This window comes from Podarcis bocagei, assembly GCF_964188305.1.
Source record: "Podarcis bocagei genome assembly, chromosome: 5".
NCBI classification, from domain to species: Eukaryota; Metazoa; Chordata; class Lepidosauria; order Squamata; family Lacertidae; genus Podarcis; species Podarcis bocagei.
Genome location: NC_138129.1, coordinates 64,991,438 through 65,018,727, shown reverse-complemented (window position 1 = coordinate 65,018,727; position 27,290 = coordinate 64,991,438). Strand labels below are relative to the sequence as shown.

The 27,290-nt window shown below is 39.7% G+C and overlaps 1 protein-coding gene and 1 long non-coding RNA gene across 7 annotated transcripts in view; one reads left to right on the top strand and one right to left on the bottom strand.

Moving 5' to 3' along the window:
• PDE4B (phosphodiesterase 4B) overlaps positions 1-27,290 on the bottom strand; it is a 257,231-nt gene that overhangs the window by 38,783 nt on the left and 191,158 nt on the right. For 3 of the 6 annotated variants that reach the window (XM_081193750.1, XM_081193751.1, XM_081193752.1), the window contains 4 exons: positions 21,803-21,997; positions 18,408-18,444; positions 17,718-17,788; positions 16,249-16,298 (listed from right to left, as the gene is read on the bottom strand). In XM_081193750.1, coding sequence (XP_081049876.1) covers positions 16,249-16,298; positions 17,718-17,788; positions 18,408-18,444; positions 21,803-21,997 — 353 coding nt within the window. Of the gene's footprint in view, positions 1-1,268; positions 1,321-5,319; positions 5,505-9,938; positions 9,958-16,248; positions 16,299-17,717; positions 17,789-18,407; positions 18,445-21,802; positions 21,998-27,290 lie in introns of those variants that run through there. The other 3 variants (XM_081193755.1, XM_081193754.1, XM_081193753.1) reach the window with 3 other exon arrangements.
• LOC308586824 lies at positions 5,702-27,063 on the top strand. The gene is made up of 2 exons (XR_014008071.1): positions 5,702-5,905; positions 26,816-27,063. It is a non-coding gene; the product is annotated as an uncharacterized lncRNA (long non-coding RNA).

The following is a 27,290-nucleotide window of genomic DNA, read 5'->3' as shown; positions in this document are numbered from 1 at the left end:
CACGGCACTTCAGTGGAAGTCTATGAAAAAATCCAACTGCAGAGCAATGTCTTTGCAAAACAACCCGACACCACCAAGCAAAAAGAAGTTATACTATCAGCCATCATAATTTGATGTAAGAACTACACCCACAGCTGGAGGCAGGTTGAAACCCTTATAGAATCAATAGGAGCCAGCAGAGCTCTGAGGTCTTGGGAATCAACTATTTCAATTGTCTGATGTTGTAACATCCATGCTGTTAGCTTTGAGTTCCAATAAATTAATACTTAGCCTGGTTCGAATATATTGTTTTACTTTAATAACCATTTACTCTCTCCTCCACTAATTCTGTTCTCTTTATATAATTTAAAGCAATTTACTCCATTTTGAAATGTTATCCCAAAAGATGCACTTGTTAACCTGCAGAGTTATTCCTCAATGTTCTAACTTTTTGTTAGAATTGACAGACAAGCAATTCATCATTTCCTCCATGATTCATGAACATACACAAGAATTCAGCTGGGCGCTGAAGAACTAAGCCTAGGCAGTAAAATGATAATGTCCGAAGATAAGTCTCTCTGTACTCTTGGCTATTTCTGCTTCTACATATCCATTGACTGTGGTATTTCTAGTATGCAGGCAAATCCCATTCCTTGATTCCCCTTATGATATCATTGCTAAGTGACATTTGACAAAATGTTTCCTGCATTTTGCTACTTCCATTTGGCACCATACAAGTGCTGTCACTTTTCTTTCTGATTTGTGGCAGCCTCAGTACATTGTTTCCTGCATTTGGCTCTTGGCAGAACTCATTGCCAGGATAAAGAACTAGGCTGAGGCATTAATACTTTGTGGGCAAAATTCAAAACGTCCTTGCTTCCTTATCACAATGTTTCAAGTCCCTTTGTCAATCCATTTAGAAATGCTTATGGAAAGATGAAATAACACTCCCTGACTAAGGCAGTATATACAACAAAGGAAATAGGGGAAAATATATTTTAATTATGTTAAAAAGTCCACAAATGTCTACTGATTTTTATGAATCTGATTTCATTTTTATGAATCTCTTAGTCCTGACCCCCTTACAGGCACACTTGATAGTGATGCAGGAGAAGGCCTTCTTGGTAGGTGCTCCCAGATTTTGGAACTCCTTTCCTAGAGAAATTGCCATCAATCATCATCATCATCATTTTATTTGTATGTCACCTTTCCATAGCTATAACCATGCTCAAGTGGCTTGCAACAAAATTAACATCATTACAAACATAACAAAAATAAATAAAACACACCAAAAAGTACACAACCAAATGGAAACAATATCCACATAAATCATATGATGGATCTAAAAAAAAAAAGGTACAAAAAATAATATCAGTATCAATAACAGCAACCCCAACCAAAAGCTCTAAACAATAGCACAGCCAAAGAGCCTGTTCAGCAGCTTTCGAAGCTGAAGGCAGGCAGGCAGGCAGTCTCCTTTCCTCCAGGCCAGGTAGGAGAAGGCCAGCAAGGCAGGGAACAGGTCTTCCTGGGCTCTCAGCCAAAATTAGACCGGCTCCCTCCTTGTTGCCCTTCCACTAGTAGGAGTGGACTTTCTTGTTCCAACAGGCTTTGGGAACTGACCGCTTTTAAGGAAGGGCTGGCACTGTGATTTTTTATTGTAATAATGTGTATGTTTTAATGTTTACTTTTATTTTCTTTAATGATCGCTTTCCCCCTATGTTTTCAGCTGTTTCTTTTTTAGCTGTAAGCCACTTTGAGTCCCTGTCCGAGGCTGGAGGCAATTAGCAAATATGAATGTTCATGAGATGTTGTCAATAACTTGCTACTTATCCACTGGCCTCTATTTTTATGAAAATATGCCTTGATAATCCACATCTTTATTTAAGTCCACTCATAGGTTGTACGCGGATTAACTGAAGAATGAAACCTCAAGCATTTATTTTATGCATCAAAATAAGCTTCTGAGTGCATATGATAAATCTATTTCTTGCATGTTAAACATTTTCTGGCGCACACATGATAAAATAATGGCAATGTTCTCAGAGTTTTCTCTCATCATTATTGTTTGTTACATGCACGAAAGCTTGCTGAAACACTGTAATTCTGTACACAATGGAATAATCCATAATCAGCGGCTCAGGGGAAAAAAATCCTTAAAAATAAAAGTCTGCTAATAGACCTAAGAGTGTTTCTAAAATCACTTTTTAGCAATTTAACCATCCATGACTAACAAAACTGTGGTTTAATGCCTGTGGTTTTGATGCATTTTTAATGAAATTTCTCTTGTGGTGAAATCAGTTTTAAAAGAATCTATTGCTAAGTAAATCACAGAGACAAAGAGGGATGAGCAGGAACTAGAAGAACCCTCCTTTATTTATTTAATTTTTAATTAGTTTAACTGGGTTATTTAACTTTTCTTTCTTTCTTATTGGGCTTAGTGGCAACCCAGAAAACTCTACAGGTTAAGGCTGGTACATACACTCAACCCATCCAACAATAACCGTCACATAGTGGAGAAATAGGCAACTTCATCTAGTAGTTTCATATAAATGTTAATAATATGCTGTAATATAATGGTGGGTTTTTAAAAAAAATACTGGATCTTGTTTCTCATTGCTTATTTAAAGTTATTTTAACATTTCCCGTTACCTAAGACCTCTTTACTTTCTTCGCATAGCAAACAGCCCATGAGAACTTTATGCCCGCCCTGGAATCTTGACCCTTGGTGACAATTTGTTACTTAAGAGTCACAACATATCAGCCATATAATGCAATTTAAAGATCAATTAAAAAACCACAACACACCCAACTGCTAGGATTGCTCTGTAAGGCTGCAATTCTAAACGTGCTTTAGAATAAACCCCACAGGATACAGCAGAAGTTGCTCCTGAGTAAATCTGCCCAAGACTGTGGTGGGCGGCACTGTTAACTACGGGAGCCTGAGTGACTCATTCTTAAGCATAGACCCTTCTAAGATTTTCTAACTAGTGAGCAATGAACTTGGTGCAGTATTCCATACATTACGTCAATGGTGCAGTTAGGGCTCAAACAAGAGGCTGAGGTCCAGGGCCTCACAGTTCCACCTTGGCAATTCTGAGAATGGCAGGTGATGAGGGCACTAGCAAAGCACCCCACATCAACACCTGGGCCAGCATGGCCATGCTGGAGTTGTCTTACTGTATGTTTATTGTTTCACAAACATCCTTTGTGTTGTGCATCCATGATGACTTGTGCTCATGATGCTCCTGGGGAAGGTTAGGTGCAATCCCGCTTTTGATACGGTTCGCACCTACATGAGTTCTGAGGTGGTCACACTGCTTCACTTTCAGCCACTGCACATCCTGCTACTTTTTCATACCACAGTCATTTTACTTTATTTTTGTCCTGCTTTCCTTGTGCAATAGCTCCTCCAGACATCAATAATGTGATAACATTGGAGGAGCATCACAGAACAACGTCTAAAGCAGAATAAATCCACTACTGTTATTATGTCAAGAACATGTTGCAGAAGATGCCCACAATAAAACACCAATCTAGAGGCGCCCTTCTTTTTTCATATATATATATATATATATATATATATATATACGAAAGCAAATATATATATATATATATATATATATATATATATATATATATATATGGTTAAAGATGCTCATTTTATTATTTTTACTTTTGGAATCTATTAAATTGTCCTTCTTCCAAAGTAAATGTGTTTGGAATCAACAAAGCAGTCATGATTATACAATGACACTTAAGTGAGTTTAAAATGCTAAATTATACATGTTCCATGTTGTTATTATTTTTTTAAAGATTGGAAATTTCTCTCTCTTTCTCTCTCTCAAATAGCCACCCACACAGACATTCAAGAATCTAGACGTTTTTAAAATATGGAATAGCAGTGGGAGAAAGAAAAAATTTACATGACCAACTAAAGCCCCCTCATCTCAAATTACCTAGCTAAACCACGGTATTATTTGTTTAGTTCACAGGGATTAATAACCGCATAGATAATAGCATGAACATATTTCCCACAGGGTAAAGCAAAAACCGCAAGTCTGCCTTTCAAATTAAAGTTTGAAAAAATAAGGTGAATTGTCATCCAAGAGATACTTAAAAATCCTAATCTATAGTTTCTGGGTGTTAGCAAAATATCTGGTGCATTTATATAGTTGTTCCTAATGGTATACCCACTTAATTGATTTTGCTTATGCTGTCTTTATTGTTGCTTTTTATTGTTAGATATGGTTTTAATGTAACTTACTGCATAAAGTGGCTCAGGAGTCCTTATGGAATTTAAATTTAAATATAAAATTGAAAACAAATTAAATAAAAATAAAAATTCAACTCAAGTAGTACATGTAGGCACGACTATTAGCCGTCTTCTGTAGCGAATGGTAGCATCAGAAGTAAACTTTTCATGCCCTCATAATCATATCATACAATAATGGATTCTAGCCGTGTCCCAGATTTTCCAGACTGGTGCTGACATCAGGAGCTAGGAAAACTGAAGGCATGGGATATGGCCCATAAGCAAGAGTTAAAGAAATAACTTTGACTAATCATTGCCACCTACTTTCTCAGTGCTTGAATGAGTCATCAGCAGTAGTTCTCATTCTCTGAAACTCAGCTTCAGAAGTTTATATACACATAGTATTTTGAATTTGATTTCACACACCTTAAAAGTTTGCTTAATTAAATATTTGGCATGTGCAAATCCTTCCTTACAGACACACTGTTGATATGCACCCCTTCTTTGATTTTGAGGCTCCTAAATTTCACCCTTCCCATTCCTAGCTGGCAATCTGTGAGGCCAGGATGATAGGTTGCTGGGATGGCTCAAAGGATCACTGCTCTGTATCAGCCCCAGGTGACAAGAGTCCAATGAAGTTCTCATTTGGACATGGAAATGTATAGATGCAAGTTAGTAAGTAAGTAAAATGGAGACCTTGAGACAAGAAATGTCAGTTTTGGGGGGAAACACATCACTGTAGAAAAGCTATCACCACTCTGAATAAAGCACATTTAATTAACCCAGGCCTTCACTTTCAGACAGACTCTTTTCTTCAAGGTTGAGTCTGTCTGCATATGGTATACAAAAACTCAGAATTCAGCTCGGTGGGTTTTTTAAGAAATGTAGTATGAAGTGATGCTGGAGCCCTCCTGTTTACATTGGAGCACATTATGAAAGGAACTTGGCTTTGCTGGATGGAGGAATCTTCCTAACAGACTAAAAAAGCAGGGAGCAATAAGGAAGGGCCAATGGCAATGAAGCAGAGGCTTGATTACCTACAAATCGCTAGAAAACAATTCTAGTGCTTTCGTTGTAAAACATACCTGATTGTTCCATCAAAAGGTAAGGTCGTCCACCACATGTCTAAGGCTGCCATATAATCCTCCGTTGTGGAGCTCTAAAAGGCCTTTTAAAGAAAACTCTTGCCTGTCAGATCCATTCTGTCTGGGACAGCTGCATATCCTGCACTGTGTTATCTAAAGAGGATGGGGCAGGCAGCTCTAGGATGTATGTATTGCCCCGGTTAACATAATGAATGAATCTGTCAGTCACTCTCGTCTTGGAAGAGCGCTTGCCTCCCCTCCTCCCCTCTGGAACCTCAGAAGGGTTCCTTGGCTACGCTTGGGGAGTCCCACTGACATCACTGTTGCTTGCTCAGCTGCCATAGATGGCAGTTGGACTGGGTGGAATGGCTGAGGGCATGATGGGTGTAGCACGTGTGGAATGCCTAACATGAGAGTCCACAGGTGTGGGTGACAGGGAACAGTTTACATCGGTTGCTATGGAACCGTGATTGGCTTACACATCTTCAGAGCCCACAGGAGGCTCGCTGAGGAGAAATGGCAGGATTTTTTAATAGACTCCATGAAATCAATCCTTGAAGAACGTCTGGAGTCAAAGGCTAAAAAGGTTTGGCTGACTTAATGTTACATGATATATGTAAGCAAGTCCATCTACAAGAACGTAAAATTAGCGTTGCTTTTCAGTCGGAGCTGATCACAAGAAACTACTCTTTAAGTCTCTCATTTAAGGTTGTTTATGTACATAGTAACAGAATGGCAACCCCTGAGCAAATCTACCAACAATGAAAAGCAACTAAATTTTCTAAAAGACGGAAGAGGGACTGTGAAGCACAGAGACGTGAAGGGAGAAACGCTGCCTCTTATTTTTCTGAACTTCTAAAAAGAAAACCTGATGTTCTTCTTTTAAAACGTGTCTGCCTCTAGGTCTTTGGCACCAGCTTACTGTTGGGAGGGCCAGCAATCTATTTAATGACTGCATTGACGTCAATAGCATAACTGAAATACTTAGTAAGATGCATGATTCCAACTTTCAGGGGGTGTGTATTTCTAAGCAATGGGAAAATGAGAAGTGGATTCTCTGTGGGAATGAACTAGCCTTGCAGTGCAGGAAATGAAGCCACTATTGTAGCCAGGATCATTGGACACTAGTCAGTTAATTTGGGGTGGGGTGGGGGGAGTTTAAGTATTATCTGACAAAAGAACTATTCTTCATTTTCTCCAGCAGACTTTATGTATATTTTAAAGATCGCAATATTTTCATTTACACTGCAAAATGACAGCTTATCTTGTTGGCTGTTCCCAGCTATCTGCAACAACATCAAGCTTCATTAGAAATTTGCTTTTTAATTTTTTTAAAAGCTTTCACATTAAAAACAAAACAATTGAGAGGCACTGTTGAGTTTCCTAATTTAGATTTCTACCAGTAGGAATCTACTGTGTTATGTTTTCAAAAACACACAGTGTAACCTAGCCAGTCTAAATTCTTTTAAAGCCAGAGGAAGGACCATAGCTCAATGGAAGAGGCCATGCTTTTCATGCAAAAGATCCTGGGTTCAAAACCTGGCATTTTCACAAAGAAATAGCAGAGACTTGTCTGGAACCCTGAACTTGTCTGGAACCCTGGTGCCAGTAAGTATATATACAACAGTGAGCAAGATGGACTAATGGTTTAAGTTGGTATAAGGCAGTTTCCTATCTTTACCACCCATTTATTGGAAAGTGACCCCCTCTGAACTTTATCAGACAGACTCACCTCTGAGTAGTCATGTTTAGGATTGTTGTGCAAGCCCAAACATTTCAGTGGCACATGCTTAACTTTCCTGTTGAATCGGGAATTGTGGGTAGGAAGGTGGAAATATCTAAATTAATGGTTCTTATTAGCCTGAGTAGCACTGAGTTAGAAACAAAAGAGGAATGTAAATGGGTAAAACTGATGGTAATTGCAGCCAGACAGGTTATAGCAAGTAATTGGAAAAATGCAGAAGAGCTAGTGGTGAACCAATGTAGGGAAAAATTGAAAAATATTATAATCTTAGAATATCTAACTGTGAAGATACATAAAATGAAAGGGTTTAAGGTCAGTGAGAAGGAGGAGGATTGGTTTGAGAAAATATTGACTTATTTGGGCAGGTTTGAACAATTGGGGGCAATTAAAATGTTAAAAGTTAAATAAACCTTGTGGAGGGAGGAGTGTTAAGGTATATAGAATTGTACATATGGTTGATTTGAATATGTTATTATTGATTATGTATACCCAATGTATCAGCCACCTGGGGGTTTTCACTGTTTGTTTTCACTGTTTGTGTTTTGGTTGTTGGTAAAAAAAACACACAACCAAAAAAAAACCCCTTTCCTGTTGAAGTCTGTGTTACTTGCATGATTAATCTTGGCTTGCTTCTACCCCTCCTTACTTATGTGATGGTGATACTAGCCATTTTCAAGTATGTGTTAAATTTAGATATTTAGCATGAAACCACCCTACTATAAATTCTATATTAACATTTTTATTTTTTATTTTTTGCACCTGAACTGGTTTTCATAGAAGTAACGTAACTTCTGATCTTTAAAGTATATTTGTCACAAAGGCAGTAATTTTATATCCCTAGTATAGAGCTGTCCTATTACTAAAGGTCAACTTAAATGGCTTCAGTTTAGACCTACTAGGATACAGTGAGTAGCATATGGGTCTGAGAGATTTGGGTTCAAATCCTACACAGACTCATTCTGTGGCCTTAGGGAAATCACTGCTCTACCATGATTCCTTTGTGCCTACCTCATAAGGTTATTGTGCAAGAAAACCACAATGAAGACTATGAAGTACTCTGCAAGTGATATATGACAAACAGTTATAGTATTTTATCCTGCATAACTGAGTAGGTGCATGAATTAGCGTCTATATCCCAAAGCATCAGTATGCATACCCTGAGCTGGGTGAGAAAATCCTCAGAGATTGTCATGAGATTTGGGGCTATGATGGCAAATTCCCACAGCTCATTTACTATATGCACATCCATAATCTATATGGACTAAAATAAAAAGTTCTCAAAATAGTTGTACAATTTGGTTACGATGCTATTTTAGATAATTTACAACCTAGCCATTTATCTTTTTCTTTGGACTTTCATGCACAAGAAGACACCCATATAAAAAAGTACATTTGATTGTTCATGTAAAGGCATGTAAGGAGTTTAAGAAAAGGCCAGTTGATGCAGTAATAAGGGGAAAACATCATTTCACACCTGCTCGTAACAGCAGAGCATTTACTATACTTAAGTCCCAAGAGCCTTGGGAAACTATGCAATTTGTTGCACACATCGACAAGCTAATGTTGCAAAGCATAAAAGCCAGATTTTGTACTGTTGGGCATGTAATTCATTATCATGCTGCATTTATTTTCTTTTGAAAACACTTGAGGAGCTTTCTCTTTTTGTCTCTCTCTCTCCCTCCCTCAATCTGTTTCTGCAACAATTCACTATCATAATAAAATGATTTCATCCTTTAAAAATTATGCTACAGCCCCATCAGACTCAAGTAATACCTGCACAGTCCAATATTATATATATGTCTACTCAGAAGTAAGAACTCCGCTGTATTCAGTGAGGCTCACTGACAGGAAATCATACTGGAGATACCGATTTAATCTGTAAAATAATTCATCTCAGGGTGGTCTTGAAGATAATTTAGCTTTCAGTTCAAGTAAGACATTTATACCTAATTTGTTTATTTAGAACTATCCCCCTCTTTAAATAAACATTTATTCAAAAGTTACATTACAGCTTTGTCTACTGCCAAAATATCACAGAACGATCACTCCAATACTCACAAGACAGTGATGCGGGATTGAGGATTTAGAACTATCCTAAACTTTCATTTTTCTTTCAACAGCAATGTTGATAATTAAAGAGTTTGTTTGTCCATTTGTACGAAAGGTCGAAATTGACTTTATTTTCTATAGTATTTTCACAGGTAAACATACTCCTTTTTAAAAAAGATCGGATGCTAAGTCTTTTCCCCACTCCTTGTCCGTTTCACCAGAGCTTCACCATATCTCCAGACTCATGGCATGGTTTAAGTTTCAAACATTTGGAATACCTTGATGGGGTGTGTGTGTGTGTGTGTGACTTAAAATCACAAACTGTTCAACTATAACATAGGAAAGTGCCTTATACCTTGGTTTACCTAGTTCATTATTGTCTACAGTGATGTCCAGCATCTCCCAGTATTTGAGATACAGGTCTTTCCTAGTCATACAAGGTGGTGTCATGGATGAAACCTGCAGTCTTTTGCATGCAAAGCATTTGCTCACCCACTGACCTATGGTTCTTCCCCATGCTTCTTTGCCAGCCCCCACACTTGAGGAAAAAAATATGTATTTGCCTGGTGGAGGGTAGGAGAGCTAAAGCCACCATAGCAGCAAATAATGCAAGGAGCTTGACTATAAGTTCCAGCGTTCTTGGCAGGCAAGGATGTGTAGAACAGGTCATTTCAAGGCAAGGAGAGATTCCAAAATGCTCAGCAGTACTGTGCTGAAATCTGTCCTGTTCAATTTCTCGAAATCGTTCTTCATATGCAAAAGAGGCTTCCATTTTTTCTACCTCATTGTCCAGGCAGCTTAGAATTTCTGTGGGTTTTGAGCTTACCTTATTCCTGCAAGGTGGCCAAGGATAGTATACCTGTTTGTCTTTCCAGTAAACATTTCTCCAGCACTCTGCAGCGTGCCTCTGGCTGCTGTACTTCCTGCGCTGAAAAAGCCCTCTGGAAATGAAGTCTTCTCCTGGGCTTTGATTAAGTGCAGGCACCCAGGAGGCAGCAAAGTCAGACCACTGGCGAGATGATTTGAAGAATGAAAGGTCACTCACAATTCCTTCTTGGCCATCGCAAAAGTAAGGCAAGCATGACAAAAACCCACAACTCATCCATGATAATTTCATTGAAAGATTCTTTTGCCTTTCATTGTTTTTTGAATACAATTTATTTTCTCACTAGCTGCTGGAGAATGGCTGAAAAAAACATATGGAAGAAATGCTACATCATGTTACTACCACTCAGCTATAATGAATATGCCCCATGCATCTACAGTGGTAACTCGGGTTAAGAACTTAATTCGTTCTGGAGGTCCGTTTTTAACCTGAAACTGTTCTTAACCTGAAGTACCACTTTAACTAATGGGGCCTCCTGTTGCCGCCATGCGATTTCTGTTCTCATCCTGAAGAAAAGTTCTTAACCTGAGGTACTATTTCTGGGTTAGCGGAGTCTGTAACCTGAAGCCTCTGTAACCTGAAGTGTATGTAACCCGAGGTACCACTGTTTTCCCATATGCATCTGAGGCTGACATGGCATGAGACTGCTTCCAGCTGATAGTAGAACTGCAACTTCTCAGAAGCATTAACAGCATGGAAGCAGCATGTAACTGTATGAATGCAGTGGTACATTTTTGCATATATATTTTTGCATATATATTTTTGCTGCCAAGGGCTGTGGTACAGCAACTTGGATCAGTAACAATATCTATTATATTACTGTTGCCTTGGACTAAAAGTTTTTCACACAGTTGCAGAACAGATGTTCCCACAAACTAGATTTATTTATTTGTCAAATACTTGCCTTTTTGACCCCTTAAGAGTCTTTTTAATTTGTGAAAACAGTTCTGTGTGTTCCTGTGGTCTGTAATTACAACAAAATTAAAGGGGGGGGGGATCTGGCTGGATTTTAGGACAAAGCACAGGGTGTTTTGCATGTTATTCGTCCTCTCTGTGGCTTTAAGACTAAGAAAAACATTTCATGACAAGACTGGACAGCTGTTTAAAAGAACATTAAATTAGTAGTATAGTGTAGTAACAGAATGTGAGCTGGGAAAACTCCAGTTCAAATCCTGCCCGAGCCACAAGCTCACTGAGTAGGCATAAGCAAGCCAGAATTTTTTCTGCTTCAGCTCCCCACTGGCAAAATGGAGATATTAACAAAGGCCTAGCTTACAGGGTTGCCATAAAGCTTTTTGTCATGATGTGCATGAGGCATTTTCAATATTAAAAATGCACTGAACATTATATCTGTGGTGAATATTACTATGCAGGGCAGATTTGAGGGTAAACCATACACAGCACGGGTCTGCCCTTGTGGCTCGTTGGAAGTTGAAACTGCTTCACATGTACTACTACATTGTCGTCTTTATGAGGATATACGTTTGACTTTTATTACACCTGTTTTGCAAAAGTCCAGGAAAGAATCGGAACACCATAGTTTAAAACTACTGATAGAGGACAAGAATCCCAAGACTACAAATTCTGTGCGTCTGCAATTAATTGCAGGAAGCAAGTGGTATCCCATAATGACCAAACCCCTAAATGTTAATTACAGGGGGGCACGCTAATAATTAATTTTAATTTTTATATTTAAATCCTTGTTATATTCAAATTGTCCTCTGTATTTCTGATATTATTATTTTTTATGATCTGTGATATTGTGTGTGTTGATGCTGGTCTGTGACCGTATTAATAAATTCATTCATTCATTCATTACTATGTCCTGTCCGAGGGATGGCTCAGTCAGCAGAGCGTGTGACTCTTCCTCTCGGGGTCGTGGGTTCAAGCCTCACATTGGGCAAAAGATTCCTGCATTGCAGGGCATTGGGCTAGATTTATCTTTGTGGTCCCTTCAAACTCTACAATTCCATAATTCTACGATTCTATGCTCCGCTGTGGGGCAAAGAAACTCCTTGTATAATCTTTTAAGAAAACATAATGAGTGAAGAATTGCCGTTTGCTTGCCAAGTTCTGGAAATTCTATTTAGTGCCAAGAAATGTGTTGTGTTCATTTCCAGTGCAAATGCTGAACGAGGTCTGCCTCCTTCACCAAGAAACATTACACTTGTCAGCGGGGTTTAAGCATTTTGTGCTTCTCATAACAGGATACAAGTCACACTTCTAAAGAAAAGGGAACAATCTCCTCTGATTCAACTGATGTTAGTTGATTGTGTGTCTTCTATGATGATGTGAAGGGAGTACCTAGCTTTGTTAACAAGAGAAGCAACCCGCGATGGAAAATAACATTGATCTGGGATGGGACTGGCGCTGTGGGTTAAACCACAGAGCCTAGGACTGGCCAATCAGAAGGTCAGCGGGAGCTCCTGTTGCTCGGTCCCTGCTCCTGCCTACCTAGCAGTTCAAAAGCACATCAAAGTGCGAGTAGATAAATAGGTACCGCTCTGGCGTTTCCGTGTGCTGCTCTGGTTCACCAGAAGCAGCTTAGTCATCCTCGGCCAATAAAGCGAGATGAGCGCCGCAACCCCAGAGTCGGTCACGACTGGACCTAATGGTCAGGGGTCCATTTACCTTTTACTAGGAAGCATCACTCGTATACTTTAAATATCTGTGCATCTTTCTTAGACACTTGGACAAAATAAAAATAAATTTGCACCTAGTTTGTTACAGGCATGGGGAAACTGTGACCCTGCAGATGTTGCTGGACTACATGATTCCTGACGACTGGCCATGTTCTGGGGCTGATGGGAGTTCTTCACCCCTACTCTATAAGTATATTGTTTCAGATAATGGGCAAGGGAAACATGTATCTCCACTAAACCATAAAACTTAAAAGCAAAGTAATCTATAGTGTAGTTTGCACTTAAAAACAACAAGAGAACCAAATTAGTGCAAGAAATATAAAGAGACATGGTTGTATCCAACCAAGATGTCCTTTTTGCGCAAGGATTTTTTGCTTGCACAATGCAAATTCCTCTCCCTCTTCTGTTCATGCTCCATACCCATTCCAGATGTGCTCCGGGGACCAGAAGAACCCCCAGAACAGATTATGGAGGCACACAGGGGGAAGAGTGGAAGTCCTTGCACAAATGGGGTGACCTTGTTGGAAACAACCCCACAGTAGATGAATGCATATATTGAACTAGTGGTTAAGGACACGTGAAATTCTGAAATTGCTATGAACACAGTGGACAGCATTCAGGAAAAAAAGGTATGCAAAGATCAATATTATCTCTTTAAACTACTGACTAGGATTAAATCTTAGGACTTATAATTGGGAAAATATTTTGAAGAGTCCAAGAATGTTTTCATGATTATCACAGCCTGAATTTTTATAGTCACAAGCCACATGGGTTGACACACCAGGGAATTATAACTTGGTGTGTATTGTTTTCACTAGGCATAGAACTGTTTCTATTATTTGTATTTTTTTCTTCTCCCTGTGACTAAATATCAACATTTTGACCAGATATATGTAGCAGGGATCTTTAAGGGGATCCTTTGATTGATATTTCCATTTTAAAAGAAAGCAGAAACAAAAAAGACCATATGTGAAATTATTGTCTTTCAAAGGAATACTTGTGAAATGATAAAAAGTAACATTGTGTTGGCATTTGGGGTGTGTGGAAGAACTGGGAGCTTCTTCACTCATGATTATACAAGCAATATTCAGTATTGTTATACCTGCACAGTCAAATGCCATACAACCATTGATAAGGCATGAATGATGTGGAGTGAACTGCATTTTTCAATGATAAAAGATTGCTGTTTCAGTTTGAGGATGATTCAATACACCGCCTCCCTGCATGAGAATCACAACACAAAATGGGAAATTCAGTGCTCCTTGTTTCTCAAACAACCTGAAAGTGTCAAAAGAACGCCCACAGAGACGATAGTCTTTTGTTGGGTAAAATAATTTACTCTGCCATAGCATGAAACAGAAGCCAGAAGAAAAATATATATATATATATATATATATATATATATATATATATATATATATATATATATATATATATATATCTGACCCTACTGAAAAAAGTATTTAACCTCTTGATCTCTAGTCTTTCTTTTTTCTGAAAGCTGGCAAGAAATATGTCACATTTATCCAAATGAACAGAAACTCTCTTATTAAGTTTAATGGTTGCTGTCTGGGATTCTAAATGGCCATCTGTTTCCAAATTAATCACACTTCCTAAATTCGGGCATCATTTCCTCTCCCCACCTTTTAGAGTAAACTAAAAAAGTATGGATTTGCTTATGTACCATTGGAACATAAGAACATATGTTGTTATTAGATGCATTATCCAAATATCAAGGCATGGTATTGATGGGAGCCTAATCATGCAGAGGAATTGCTGAACAAAATGTTGGCTTTAGAAGCCTAGTGGTAAAGTTGTACAGCCAACAGAACTGGGGCCAGGACTGGCAGTCTTGTGTCCTGGAAGCATGAAGTGAGTACTGGCATGTATAAAGAGCTGAGATGATGGTGACCTATGCCAATGACAGTGTGTCCTATGAGGGAAGTTGCAAGGAACAAAAGGATGAGTGGCAAAAACCATGAGTAATTTCTAGAATTGTTAAGAGACGCTATCTTTGAGCTTCGTAGTAGTATCCTTGGTTCCAGCTGATGCCTCTTGCGCAAGAAGACAGCAAGGCATAGCACTTGTCATCAGTATCCCAGCACTTGTCATCAGTAAAGGGTTTTTGTTGTTCTTGTTGGCAGCCATCTGTATCAAGAGACAATGGAGAATGCCTCCGGGGCTGAAGTCAAACCGCTGTGTTAGCAGCAGTGAAGTGACTTCTCCAGGGCACAAGCCTGGGCAGTGTGTATAGAGGTCCTGGGCTGCCCAGATGACAAGACCCCCCCCCCCGCGCCTCACTGATGTGGCCCAAAGGAAAGCAGAGCAATATGTTTGACACCAGCTTGGCTGCAAGAGTTGCTGGAAGGAGGCATACAAGGTCCATCCAATCATCTTAGGGACTCCACTCCCAAAGATATCCCACAAGGCGGCAGAGGTTTAGGATCAGAGTTTTCCTTCTCCTAGATGGGCTACCTTCCCAGATTGACGAGACCCATCTGCCCTCCACTTCCCACTACAGCACATCCAGAAAACTCCCTTCTTGACTGTTGGGACCCACTAATGGTCTTGTCCACTCAATCCGCCAGAGCCACTAAGGGTTTCTTGAATGAAGGCTTATGCTTAGGGCGCTTGCATGGCCCAAGAAGGCATATACAGTTATGAGTAGGCTTGCTGCATGAACTTTGAAAAGGCTTTTTCATAGTCCAAGACGACTTATGAATGATTAATGAAATGCAATACAGTATTTCAGCTTAAGAACACACTGCCAACAGTTAGGTACAGCCAACATGGGGTCACCAACTTGTTGCCTGGTGGTGCACCTATGGTTGCAGAAGCCTTCCCTGTTGTCCACATGTTGTCCACATTTTCCCTGCTGAAATTAGGCTTCAAAGAAGCATTGGAGCCAGTGGAATGGGTTGCTCTGTGTGTTTAGTTGCAGGATGTGTGTGCTGCCCATGAGTTTCTTCTGTTTGCAAATGTGCCCCCAAAAGTTAGTGACCCCTGCTATATCTGCGCAAAGAATTTAAGACAATGAGATGCATCACTCTTCTGCAGAAGTCTCTATGTAAAAGTTGTATAACCAGGTTTGTCACAAATCAAGTGTAAAGCCATCCCACATTACATCACTGAATTTTTTTCCTATATCTCTTCTTTTCTATTACTGTTTCCCCCTTCTTCCAGCTAATGTGTTGCATGCATATCTTGCCATCTGCTGGATTCTCTATATCCAGTTTTCTCAATGGACAGCCACTAGCCTTTCCACAATAACAATCTTCTTAGTCACAAACCATTGCATATTTTTTTTAAAGTGCTTCTCCTGGATTACCCACTCGGGTTACAATGATAGAATTGTCCAATAGTTTTCTATCCACCTCTCATGAATGACCAGAACAAATACAAAGAAACAAGGGGGAAGCACTGCAGTTCTGATTATATTCTGTACAATTATGACACAGATTTGCTCTATGCTGTAAATGTACCTAGCCCTGATGATTGAAATATTATATCTCTAATGGGTTTTAATGGAATCAATAGTACTGTTAACTGTTTATTAAAATAAAAAAAATATTGCCACTTAAACACTGTTCGTTCAACAGAATACGTACCCTGAATGTTAACCCTGGAGACTGGTGGTTGATTTGCTGCCGGTGACCTCCTGTATAGGTATAAATAATGCATCGTGAGATTCATATTGCCAGGGCTGGTAGGTACCTGTTAATACAGTCAGAAGGGTTTTTTTCTTCTTTCCCATTTCACATGAACAATTGATGGTTACATGAATTGTGTGAATGTAGATTCTTTTTATATGGATCAGCTTTTAGCAATGCTTTTTCTTCTCTTCATGTATCCATAAGCAGCAAACTGGAATGTTTTGCATAGAGGATACAGCATATTGCCTGATCGATGCGGCACTTGCCACGTGGCGCAACTGCCTCATAGATTCATTTGCAAGCCACTTCCACATGAGTGCAAGTTTAGGAAAAGTGAGGTTGCACTCTATGAAATCATGAGCTGAAAGAATAAGTGCTTTTGATATGGATAGATCAACACATGCATACTTATTGCATTGGGATGCCTTTACAAGTCTAAAGAGAGAGAGAGAGAGAGAGAGAGAGAGAGAGAGAGAGAGAGAGAGAGATATGATGGAGGTTTTGCAGTTATAGAAGGAATACTTCATTTTCTTCAGACATAGCCATATGAGAAATAGCTATCTGATGTGACACTGTTTCACATCGTATAACACAGAAGGGGCATGTAATGTCTGACTTCAATCTTTATTGAATTCAACACTTCTTAGCTTACAGCACAATCCTAACAATGTCTACTCAGAAGTCAGTCTTACCAAATTCAGTCAGGCTTACTCCCAGGTGACAGTGGTTAGGTTTGCAGCCTTTCCCCTGCAATCTAGAGGGCTATGAAAGTAGACTAGAAGTTGGAAATTCTTAGTTTAACTTTCACCTCGGCATGAACCCGTTAGGTGGCTTGACACAAGCCACTATTTTTCTCAGCCATGTCCTCGTCCCAACATTAGTGTAATGACACTACTGTCTAATAATGGGCCATACTGATTGGGGCTGATGGGAGCTGGCGTCCAGCAACATCATATCTGTCTTATTACTGTTGTCATACAAACCTCAATAGAATACAATGTTTTAAGCAGTTTTGCTATTGGCCATGCTTAGGAGTGCCCAATTTATAGCATATTGCTTTGCACTCACAAATAGTTCAACAGGCTAGGTAAAATTCCTGGACACATTTTAAACTATTAGTGACTAAAATCCAGTTTCATTAAAATCAGTTGGATTTGGTCATGAGTTCAATATGAGACAGGCTGCATGCATTACATTGGGCCTCATGTTTTTTCACTATAGCTCCCTCACTGAACAAAGTGCTAATCAGGTGCCAGCATTGGTAAAAATCAGTCTGAGTTTGAAGATATGCCTTATGGTGCATTTCTGTGCATATTTTGTCAAACCTAGATTCCACTCATTTCAGTGGTCTTCCTCTTTAGTAAGCATCCATAGGATGGGAGCTGTGAATTTTGTAGCACTTTTTAAAAAAGGAAACAACTTACTTGTTTGATGCTCCTTGCAGATTTGTCAATAATGTGAAGTTATTCCTTACACTTCTCAAACTAGCCAAGACCTACAAACAAACAAAAAAATGCCACACTATATATTAAAACAAGTGCAAGCATTCAGAACATATATATAAACATTTAGACAGTTAAATACTCTAAAGCTTCATTGATTAAAGTAGTGGGAGAGAACTAATACATGATTGACACTTTCCCCTTAAAACAATGGGATTTCACAGTATTGAACTTGATTGGATCGTGCCTAACAAGCAAAAAAGCCGCTAAATATTCAACTTCATTATACAATATACACAGCTGATCTCATACATCCTTAATCAGGACAGTTATTTGTAGGAAACAATTAGCACATGAAGCTGATGAAAAAGAAGTGATAACTATAATGCAACTATCACAATCTAGCAATGCCATGATATTTGGAGCAGGATGCCTGGGGCAGGGTGGGGCTGGAATGGGAGACTGTGATCAAGACATTATGGCTGACTATACAGTAAGACCTGTGAAGCCTGACAAATCAGAAGGCCAGATGAAGTGGCGAAGGAGGAATCACATGGGCCAGGATCCTTATGAAGCAAAGGTACAATACTCATAAGTTCACTCTGGGCTCTCAAATGCCTTAGATAGGCCACCATTAGCACTAGAATCAGTGTCACAATATTTGGAACATACCTGAGCAAAAGGTGTAACTATCAGGTCATCTCCATGTCTAGTAAGAAATGAAAAGAAAAAGAATCCCGTGCAGTATTTTAATAAACAACCACATAGTCAAGAAACATGATGCATTCTCATATTGTTTGAAATCTTTGGGCAACATCCCGTGTTACAGTTGCATACTCATGCTGTACATACAGATTAAGATTGTAGAGATGTGCACTGAAACACATATGTAGCAACTTTGAATCACTATGGAAATTCTGTTTCTTTACTGCTACACACCACCTTCCTAGTGTTGCATCCGATTTGGCCCTCGCTCCCTTGCATTCTAACCCCCGTCTCTATGACGCACATCCATCTCTGCATCTCTTGGTCACGTATGACATTTTCCACATCTCTTTCCTACCTCCTTAGTGTACCTCACTAAATGAGGTAAGTGATTATGAAAGAGAGGGCGGGTTGCAGATACCTTTTGGGTTGGTTGCAGACCATGTTTAGGCTGTAAAGTATATTTTGACACCATCTGCATGCATCACAAAGCCAAACCTGTTGAGAACTAGTCAGCCAATCTGTGGGTTCCTGGAGAGAAGATGGTGGTTACTTCTGATCTTCTGATCCTACTCCTACCCAGGGATAAGCTACGGCTGGACTAAGCTTTACATCTGAGCCCCATCTTATAGCTTATCTTGCTGCAAAGAAAGCACAAACTGTAGCCAAGTTCTGTTCTATGACTTACTGCTCATGGTTTATCTGACTTCAGATGCAATGCTAAGCCAAACCAAACCAAACCAAACCAAACCAAACCAAACCAAACCAAACCAAACCAAACCAAACCATGGCTTTATTCACGGGAGGACCAGAGGAAGAGCAAAGAAACAGTAATATTCTGTATGGGAACCTGAATTTTGTTCTTTTGCATTAAGCTTCGATTTGCATGGTTTGCCTTAGTGGTACATGCAAACAGTGCCAGATGTGCATGTATATGTTAAGTGGAATGTAACTTGAATGGTTAATGTGCATAATAGCTAGCCATTGTGCATATTCACCAGGCCTTATGGAGAATGTGCACGGAATCCTTCCATGAGGAGGGAATTGTGCACATTTCCCAGCCAAAATACATAATACCCAATGGGCATTGGGGGGAATGGGCACATAGTACATTGCATAATCTCCAACAGGCTTTGGGGTATGTCAATTTATTGAATGTATTTTGTATGTTCTTCAGACATATGCACATTATCAAATTAGTATGTGCAGTCTCCAAGAAACAAATCCTCTTCTTTATTTCTTGTTCAGAAGTCTGCAATCTGTACTCCCCAGGCTGCTTCTGACCTACTGTGTAATGTTACGTGGTCCACAAGATACCCTCACGCTGATTGCCCAAGAATCAGGAATGGGGGGCTTGAAAGCTTATTAATTAATTGATTGGTTGCATTTTTATCTCACCTTTCCTCTAAAGGAGCCCTTTTCCCTGCAATCTAGCACCCCTTTTAACCACTCTCAGCTGTTTCCCAGACAGCTGAGTAGCACCTTCCATCCACCTTCCAGTGTGTAGGGTGGCAGCATGTAAGATCAGATGTATCTCCCAGCTTTCTTTTACCTGCTGGGTAACCCTTCTTCAGGTGGTTACATCTTCTCTCCCCTGTGATTCCTATTAGGATTGGCCCCAGCTACTATAAAAAACCCATTAGCTTAATAGCAGCACCGAAGGAGGGGAACCGCCATCAGAAATGTGAGAAGGGGAGAGAAGCTGTAAAAGTCCCCTTTCTTGTTACATAATATTGCATAATATTGCATAACACTGTATGCATTATAGCTGGAAACTGTACAAAATTCAGCCAAGATTTGCACATTCTCCAGGGCCTGTTGAAGATTGTTTATACTGAACTAACAATGTGCACAAATCCCTCTTCATGGAAGGAATAAATGTACATTCTCCATGAGGCCTGATGAATTTGCACAATGGCCAGTTATTATGCACATTAACCTAACCACTCCACTTACATTCCTATTAACATATATACAGTAAATCTGCAATTTACGCAGGGATTACGCTTCGGGGATCGCACCTAAAGCCCAATCACATATAGCCAAAGGACACTGGGGTCCAAAGACATTGGGTTCTTTTTTCCTAGGGTCTGATCCCATTTTTTAAATAATTGCCAAACACATAAAGCTGAATGCATGCAAGTTAAATGCACATACATTGTGGGCTTACTGTATCTACCATTGCATGCATATATATATATATATATATATGCCAACCTCAACTTATTTATAAGCTGGAAAGATACTATGAAAGGATTATCTGCTTATGCTACCATATATTCAGTAAGAAACTCTTTACCACCTATACTATACCTCTTGTTTTATGTATCCATACAAGGCTGCTTCTAATGTTCTCCAATCATAGTGTATATTCATAAAAAGAAAATAATCCAAGCAGGAACTACCACTCGGTTCTTGCAATACACAGCAATAAGAGCCAGGAAATTCAAAGTTAGGGCTGTACACTCCCTCTCAGCTGGAAAAAGAGCAAAGCCATCTGAGTAAAGGTCAACTTTAAATTCTCTGGCTTTTGTTGACTTGTTTCATTGGTTTTAATGCTATTTGCAGAGATTTGCAGTGGATTTTCAGGATGGTAGATACAATGCATGGTAGAAAGGGCATTAAAATCTTTGGGGTTTTTATTAAATATATATTCTCATTTATAATCAAACATATACACACTAAACATTTTATTAATTAAAAAAACCCTATCCTTTTGACTTAGAAATGGCATATTACAACTGTGCTGATGTGTTTATATTGCTCTGGATATTCTGTTTATATATACTGTATACAATTAAAGATTATAGTCTTTACTTTTTGTGCATTAGTTGTTTTACTTGCATCTCAAACAAAAAACATTTTTTTCAACAGTCCCTATCATAACTTAGCATTATAAATAAATCACACTAAAGACATAATGCCCTACCATCTGGTTTATGTTTTTAAAGACTTAAAATGAAATTCTATACTCAAAAGTAAACAACACTGAATTCTTTGAGACTTACTCCCAAGTAAGTATGTATAGGATTGCAACCTTAAATGCAAAAGGAAAGAGGATGGAAAAGGTAGATGAGGAGAACCATTGGATAATTCCAGAATAAGGAGGTAAGTTTTTGTTGAAAGCCAACTAAAGCCAAACTTATCTTCACCTATAAACCCTTAAATCTACAACACCAAGTAGTTTTAATAACATTGCTGCAGGACTGTACAACCACATATAGCTAATGTAAGACATGTTCAATAGAAACTAGTAGCCAAGGGCAATCAGAATTTACTGCTTAACCTAGGCCATCAAATTGTTAATATGCATTGGTACGGCACATGGTCCTACCAGAGTATATTGTGATATGTGTACTTACTGTTCACTTGGTAGAGAGGAATTCCTGGACATGGTCTTTGGTGACAGGTCATAGTCACTGTCTGATCTATAAAGAAATGACTCTCTGCGCTGGCTGTGCCCTGGAAAAGTGGTATGGAGCACAAGTCCCGAAGAAGAGCCAGCCTGAGGGTCCAGTGGGCTGCGACCTGGTGAGGGGCCATTTTCCACATCAAAGCTGTGAATAAAGCAAGCATGGCTGTTACAGGATAGCATATTCTTCACCTTAGAGCATTGATTTATTTAATGTGTTCAAATACAAACAATATCATTCACTCCTTTTTGCAACAGGGAAACGGAGATGCAGATATGCAAAGCCATCAGAACAATATTTTCCATGGGCGGCTGCCGTTGTACTTCTCTTTGTCTTTTTACTACTATTTAGTTTTCATTTTGTTAACAGCATCTCTTGTTAAAATCGTCCCACCATGTTTTGCACACCATCATCTGCCTTTCCCAAACATTCTCTTCATGCATCGTCTCCCCTAAAGCTCTCTGAGAAATCTATACATCCTTTATGTGAGCTTAAAGCCACCTTTGAATAACCTTTGAGAGCACTCACTGTGGACACAGAGAAAAGCAAATGAGATGTCAAAATGCAGAACACACAAGATTTGCAGTAAAACAGCAATTCTGTAAATTTATCTCCCAGATGAGATCGATAACAACAACAAAGGCAAAATCAACCAAACAAAGGTTATTTCAGATTTGTCTGTAAGAGTGGTTATTCTTTGCACCAGACATTCAGTGGTAGAGTGGTACCTTGGTTGTTGAAGTTAATCTATTCCGGGAGTCTGTTCAACTGCCGGAACCATTCAAAAACCAATGCAAGGCTTCTGATTGGCTACAGGAGCTTCCTGCACTCAATTGGAAGCCACGGAAGCCACATCGCACATTCGGCTTCCGAAAAACGTTCACGAACTAGAAGACTCACTTCCGGGTTTGTGGCATTCAGGAGCTAATTTGTTCGGGAGCCAAGCTGTTCGACAACCAAGGTACCACTGTACAATGCTTCCTTATACAGCGGTTCTTCCAGAACAGTAGGCATAATCACATCATGTGGCAGTAAGCTGTTTGTGGTCTATGTGAAAAAGTATTCTCTTTTGTCTTCTCTGAAGGTCCTGGAAATTAACTGCACTGCAAGATGTACACCTGGACAAAACATGCCTTTACTGAAGAATGCTGCTATATACAGAATCCTCAGAGCTCCAACCCTTACTCCAGAGTATAATGGATGGAGCCATTGCTACAAGAGCTCAGATAGCCTATCCATCAATTCCACCAATCTCTTTTTATAGGCTTGACATCAATGTCTTTATTTATTGTTCCCTCGATGACAGCAGTGTAAGGGCTCCCTCACCCAAATCCCCTTTCTCCTCTAACCTCTCTTTGGAGGGTACCAACCTCTTAACTTTGTTTCCCTAAACTGCAAGCAGGATAGAATGCATCCCAACAACCCTCTCCTTCTCTCAGCTTTCCCTCCTCCTACTTCTTCATTAAGCCCATGCCTCCCACGAAGCCCTTCTGCTTTATCACTGCATGATGGGAGGAGAGCTGCGCTGATCAGCCTGATCTGGTTTATTGCCAGCGGAGGTGCTTGCAAAGACTTACACAGACACAACACTATTCATGTTTTCTCCTTGCAGATGTACTGAAAATATTGAGGGGGGGGGGATATTTTAGGAGAAATGCGTACTAAAATGTGTAGAATTTAAATGCTGGCCTTTCATGTGTTCTTTTAAAAAGTTTTTTTACACACAAAACAAAACAGAACTGACCTGTGATACATTTCCATTGAAACCAAAAGAGGACAAACTCAGTCTGATCTGAGCAGCAGCCCTTGTGTTCATGGTTTACAGTTTAGAATATGAGCCAGCCTACTAGTCTCGAATGTTTCCAGATGTGAGCTGATTAAAAATTGAATATAGTGAATCATTTGCAAGGGAATGCTAAAAGTGTTCATTCATGCTGGAGAAAATAGTCTCATCATTAATCCACCACGAGGAGATACACACACACACACAATGCTGCCATTTGTAATGCCTAATTTCATTCTTTGAATTTATACTGTCGAACTCTTGCGATGTCTTTTTCATAGGCCATGAAACTTATTTTGGGTTATTACTCAATAGGGGAGATAAATGGCTTGAACTAGAGTAACTTGGTTGACTATATAACTCAGTTGATTCATTAGTGTGTGTGGGGGGGGGGAGTTAATCATTTTTGTTTTCAAAACACTGTGTCTAACATTGCTGTTCTGAAGTCCTTATTTTGGAACTGATAAGGACTGCATCCTCCTATTTTCTTCTCAATATCAAGATACTCCTACCCTAATTACTGTTGAACAGATAAAAGTCATGCAGTATGAGATGCAATTAGTGCCTTAAGCTGTTTACATGTTCTACACTTGAACTGTGTCTTGTGATAGCTAAAAGCAAGCAAGCTGAACACGAGAAAGCTGGAAAACATCTAATTTTCCTTGCTTAGTCATGTAGTTGGTTGTTTGCCATGGGCACCTTTGCAAATCAGAGAAACTGCTGTGGGTACCATGTGTTGCAGAACTCTCCCCTCCTCAGCTGTAACTCTCTGAAAGTGCCCTCGCACCATGATTAATCTTAAGTGTTCTTTCAGCTAAAGAAGACTTCTTTCATGCCTAACTTCAATTGTCAGCACTAAAGAACTAAGCACTAAAGAACACCTCTGTAGGAACAGATGCACTTACAGGTGCCATATCAGTGGATGGTGATATTGAATGGGGAAAGTATTCTCCTGTACCATACAGTTTCCTGACTAGTACCTTCTTTTTCTGCACGGTTTTTAGGTTATACAGTTCCAGGTATGTTTATGCACCATGAAACATTCCTTTGCACTTTCCATGAAGTGGTGGCGAAGGATTTCTCCCCCCCCCCTTTTAATTATGCATGTTTTGGTGTGTGCGGATTTATGCTCTATTGAGAAACTACACTTCAATATCCTTGCGGTTTTTCATGTGAAAGAGAAAACACTTTAAAATATATATATATACAGTGGTAACTCGGGTTACATACACTTCAGGTTACATACTCCGCTAACCCAGAAATAGTACCTCGGGTTATGAACTTTGCTTCAGGATGAGAACAGAAATCGTGCGACGGTGGCGCGGCAGCAGCGGGAGGCCCCATTAGCTAAAGTGGTGCTTCAGGTTAAGAACAGTTTCAGGTTATGAACGGACCTCCGGAACGAATTAAATACGTAGCCAGATGTACCACTGTATACATGTATATAGAGAGGGAAACCAGTGCAGAGATTACCATATTTAGTATGAACTTTATGATTTCTAAAACAGAACCATCAAATTTTTGTTTAGAAAGAACTCAGAAAGTAGTAGTAAAGCACTTTAAGGTAAAGGTAAAGGGACCCCTGACCATTAGGTTCAGTCGTAGCCGACTCTGGGGTTGCGACGCTCATCTCGCTTTATTGGCCGAGGGAGCCAGCATATAGCTTCCGGGTCATGTGGCCAGCATGACTAAGCTGTTTCTGGCGAACCAGAGCAGCGCACGGAAATGCCATTTACCTTCCCGCCGGAGTGGTACCTATTTATCTACTTGCGCTCTGATGTGCTTTTGAACTGCTAGGTTGGCAGGAGCAGGGACCGAGCAACAGGAGCTCACCCCGTTGCGGAGATTCGAACCGCTGACCTTCTGATCGGTAAGTTCTAGGCTCTGTGGTTTAACCCACAGAGCCAGCAATCTATGAAAGTACAGGTAGAATGAACATCGTAACACCATAAAACTTGTAAATAACTAGGGATGGAGCAACAGCAGCCATCAGTGGAGGCTGGTCAATAAGATCAAATGGGGCACTGCTCCACCAACTTCAGCCACCCCCCAACTTCCTGCTTTCTTTCTTACAACTTAAGTCTAGCAGAGTGGCTTTAATTAATTCTGGCTCCATCTACTGTTAGTTGCTCCCTGCCTTCCACCATTGGATACCAGCCAACACTGGTAACCATGGAAAACTTCAAAAACTGCCACTTTTGTCTCAATTGCTGCCTTCAGCACGCATTTAAGAAGCAAGTAGACTTGCTCACATGGCCCACACATGTTACACAAGGAACATGTGGCAAATCCACACTGTGATCAACTCCTGCCCAGAAACCAATGTCCACACTGTGGAAGGATGTGTGGATCCAGAATTGGCCTTCACAGTCACTTATGGACTCATTGTTAAAACCGTGTTTATGGAAGACAATCTCACTCGGCTACGAGTGATTGCCAAAGAAGAACTGCCTGTATGTGTTCACCCAGATTCTCTTTGAGATTGGATAACCAGAACTGTGCTCCCTGTTCCAGATGCAGTTGCACCATGTATTCATCTGAGATTATGCTTGCTGTTGAGAGAGAGGAAATGACAAATGCACTTGAAATTTGTTCCTACTATGCAAATCAATGCACACAGAATTTCTGGTGACTGCAATTCATTCTGTCTCCCCAGTAGTTGAATATGATTGGCAGGAAATGCTAGCAGCACATGTAAATACTATGCTTTAAAAAATATCTCCATCTCAAACAAAATATTTATTCCTGAATAATTCCATAGGATTACACTGCCATTGTAAAAAATAAATAAATCTGATATTAATCAGCATGCCACCTGAAAGCTTATTACTAACCTTTTATTTTTTTAAAGTAATGTCTGAATTAAAACCAAACTGGAAAGTTCAAAATGCTGATCACTCAGTTTTTAATGATTCGACTCCCTGATAACAAGTCATATTATTTTCAGATGTATATTAAGAAGCTCTAAGGTATGATGTATGTCCACATTATGTGCGTTTCCTGCCCCAGACTGAACTGTTTGCTGCCCTTTGCTTTCCCTTTATAACATCAAATCACACTGCAGCTTTGATAGTGCGAAATGTTTACAAGATTGACTAATCCCAAACAATCACTCATGTTTAATTACTACAATTCTAATGTTTTTAGAACTTCAGCTATGTTTCATATCAATTCCCCAGGAATTCCACTGCTAACCTGACAGACCAATAACAAGCATCTGGGTCTAATTTGCTCAAAGAGCGTGTGGGATGAGATCTGAATCTCCGATGTGGCCCAGCAGAGAATGTTTTCACAGCTGCAAAATCTTTGAACCCAGAAGCACTCCTAACTCATCCACTAAGACTTTCTCTTTATTATCTCTTAAGGGAAAGGGTGGGAGACGAGTTTACTATACTGGGATATTAAACATGCGAGGACAAACTCAAAATTGGTCTAAAAATCTCCTGGCAAACTTGCTGAATGCAAGACACTGCACTCCCAACATCACTTTCTGAAAGTTTGTGTAATACAGTGGTACCTCGGGTTACATACACTTCAGGTTACATACACTTCAGGTTACAGACTCCGCTATCCCAGAAATATTACCTCGGGTTAAGAACTTTGCTTCAGGATGAGAACAGAAATCGTGCAGCGGCGGCACAGCGCAGCAGGAGG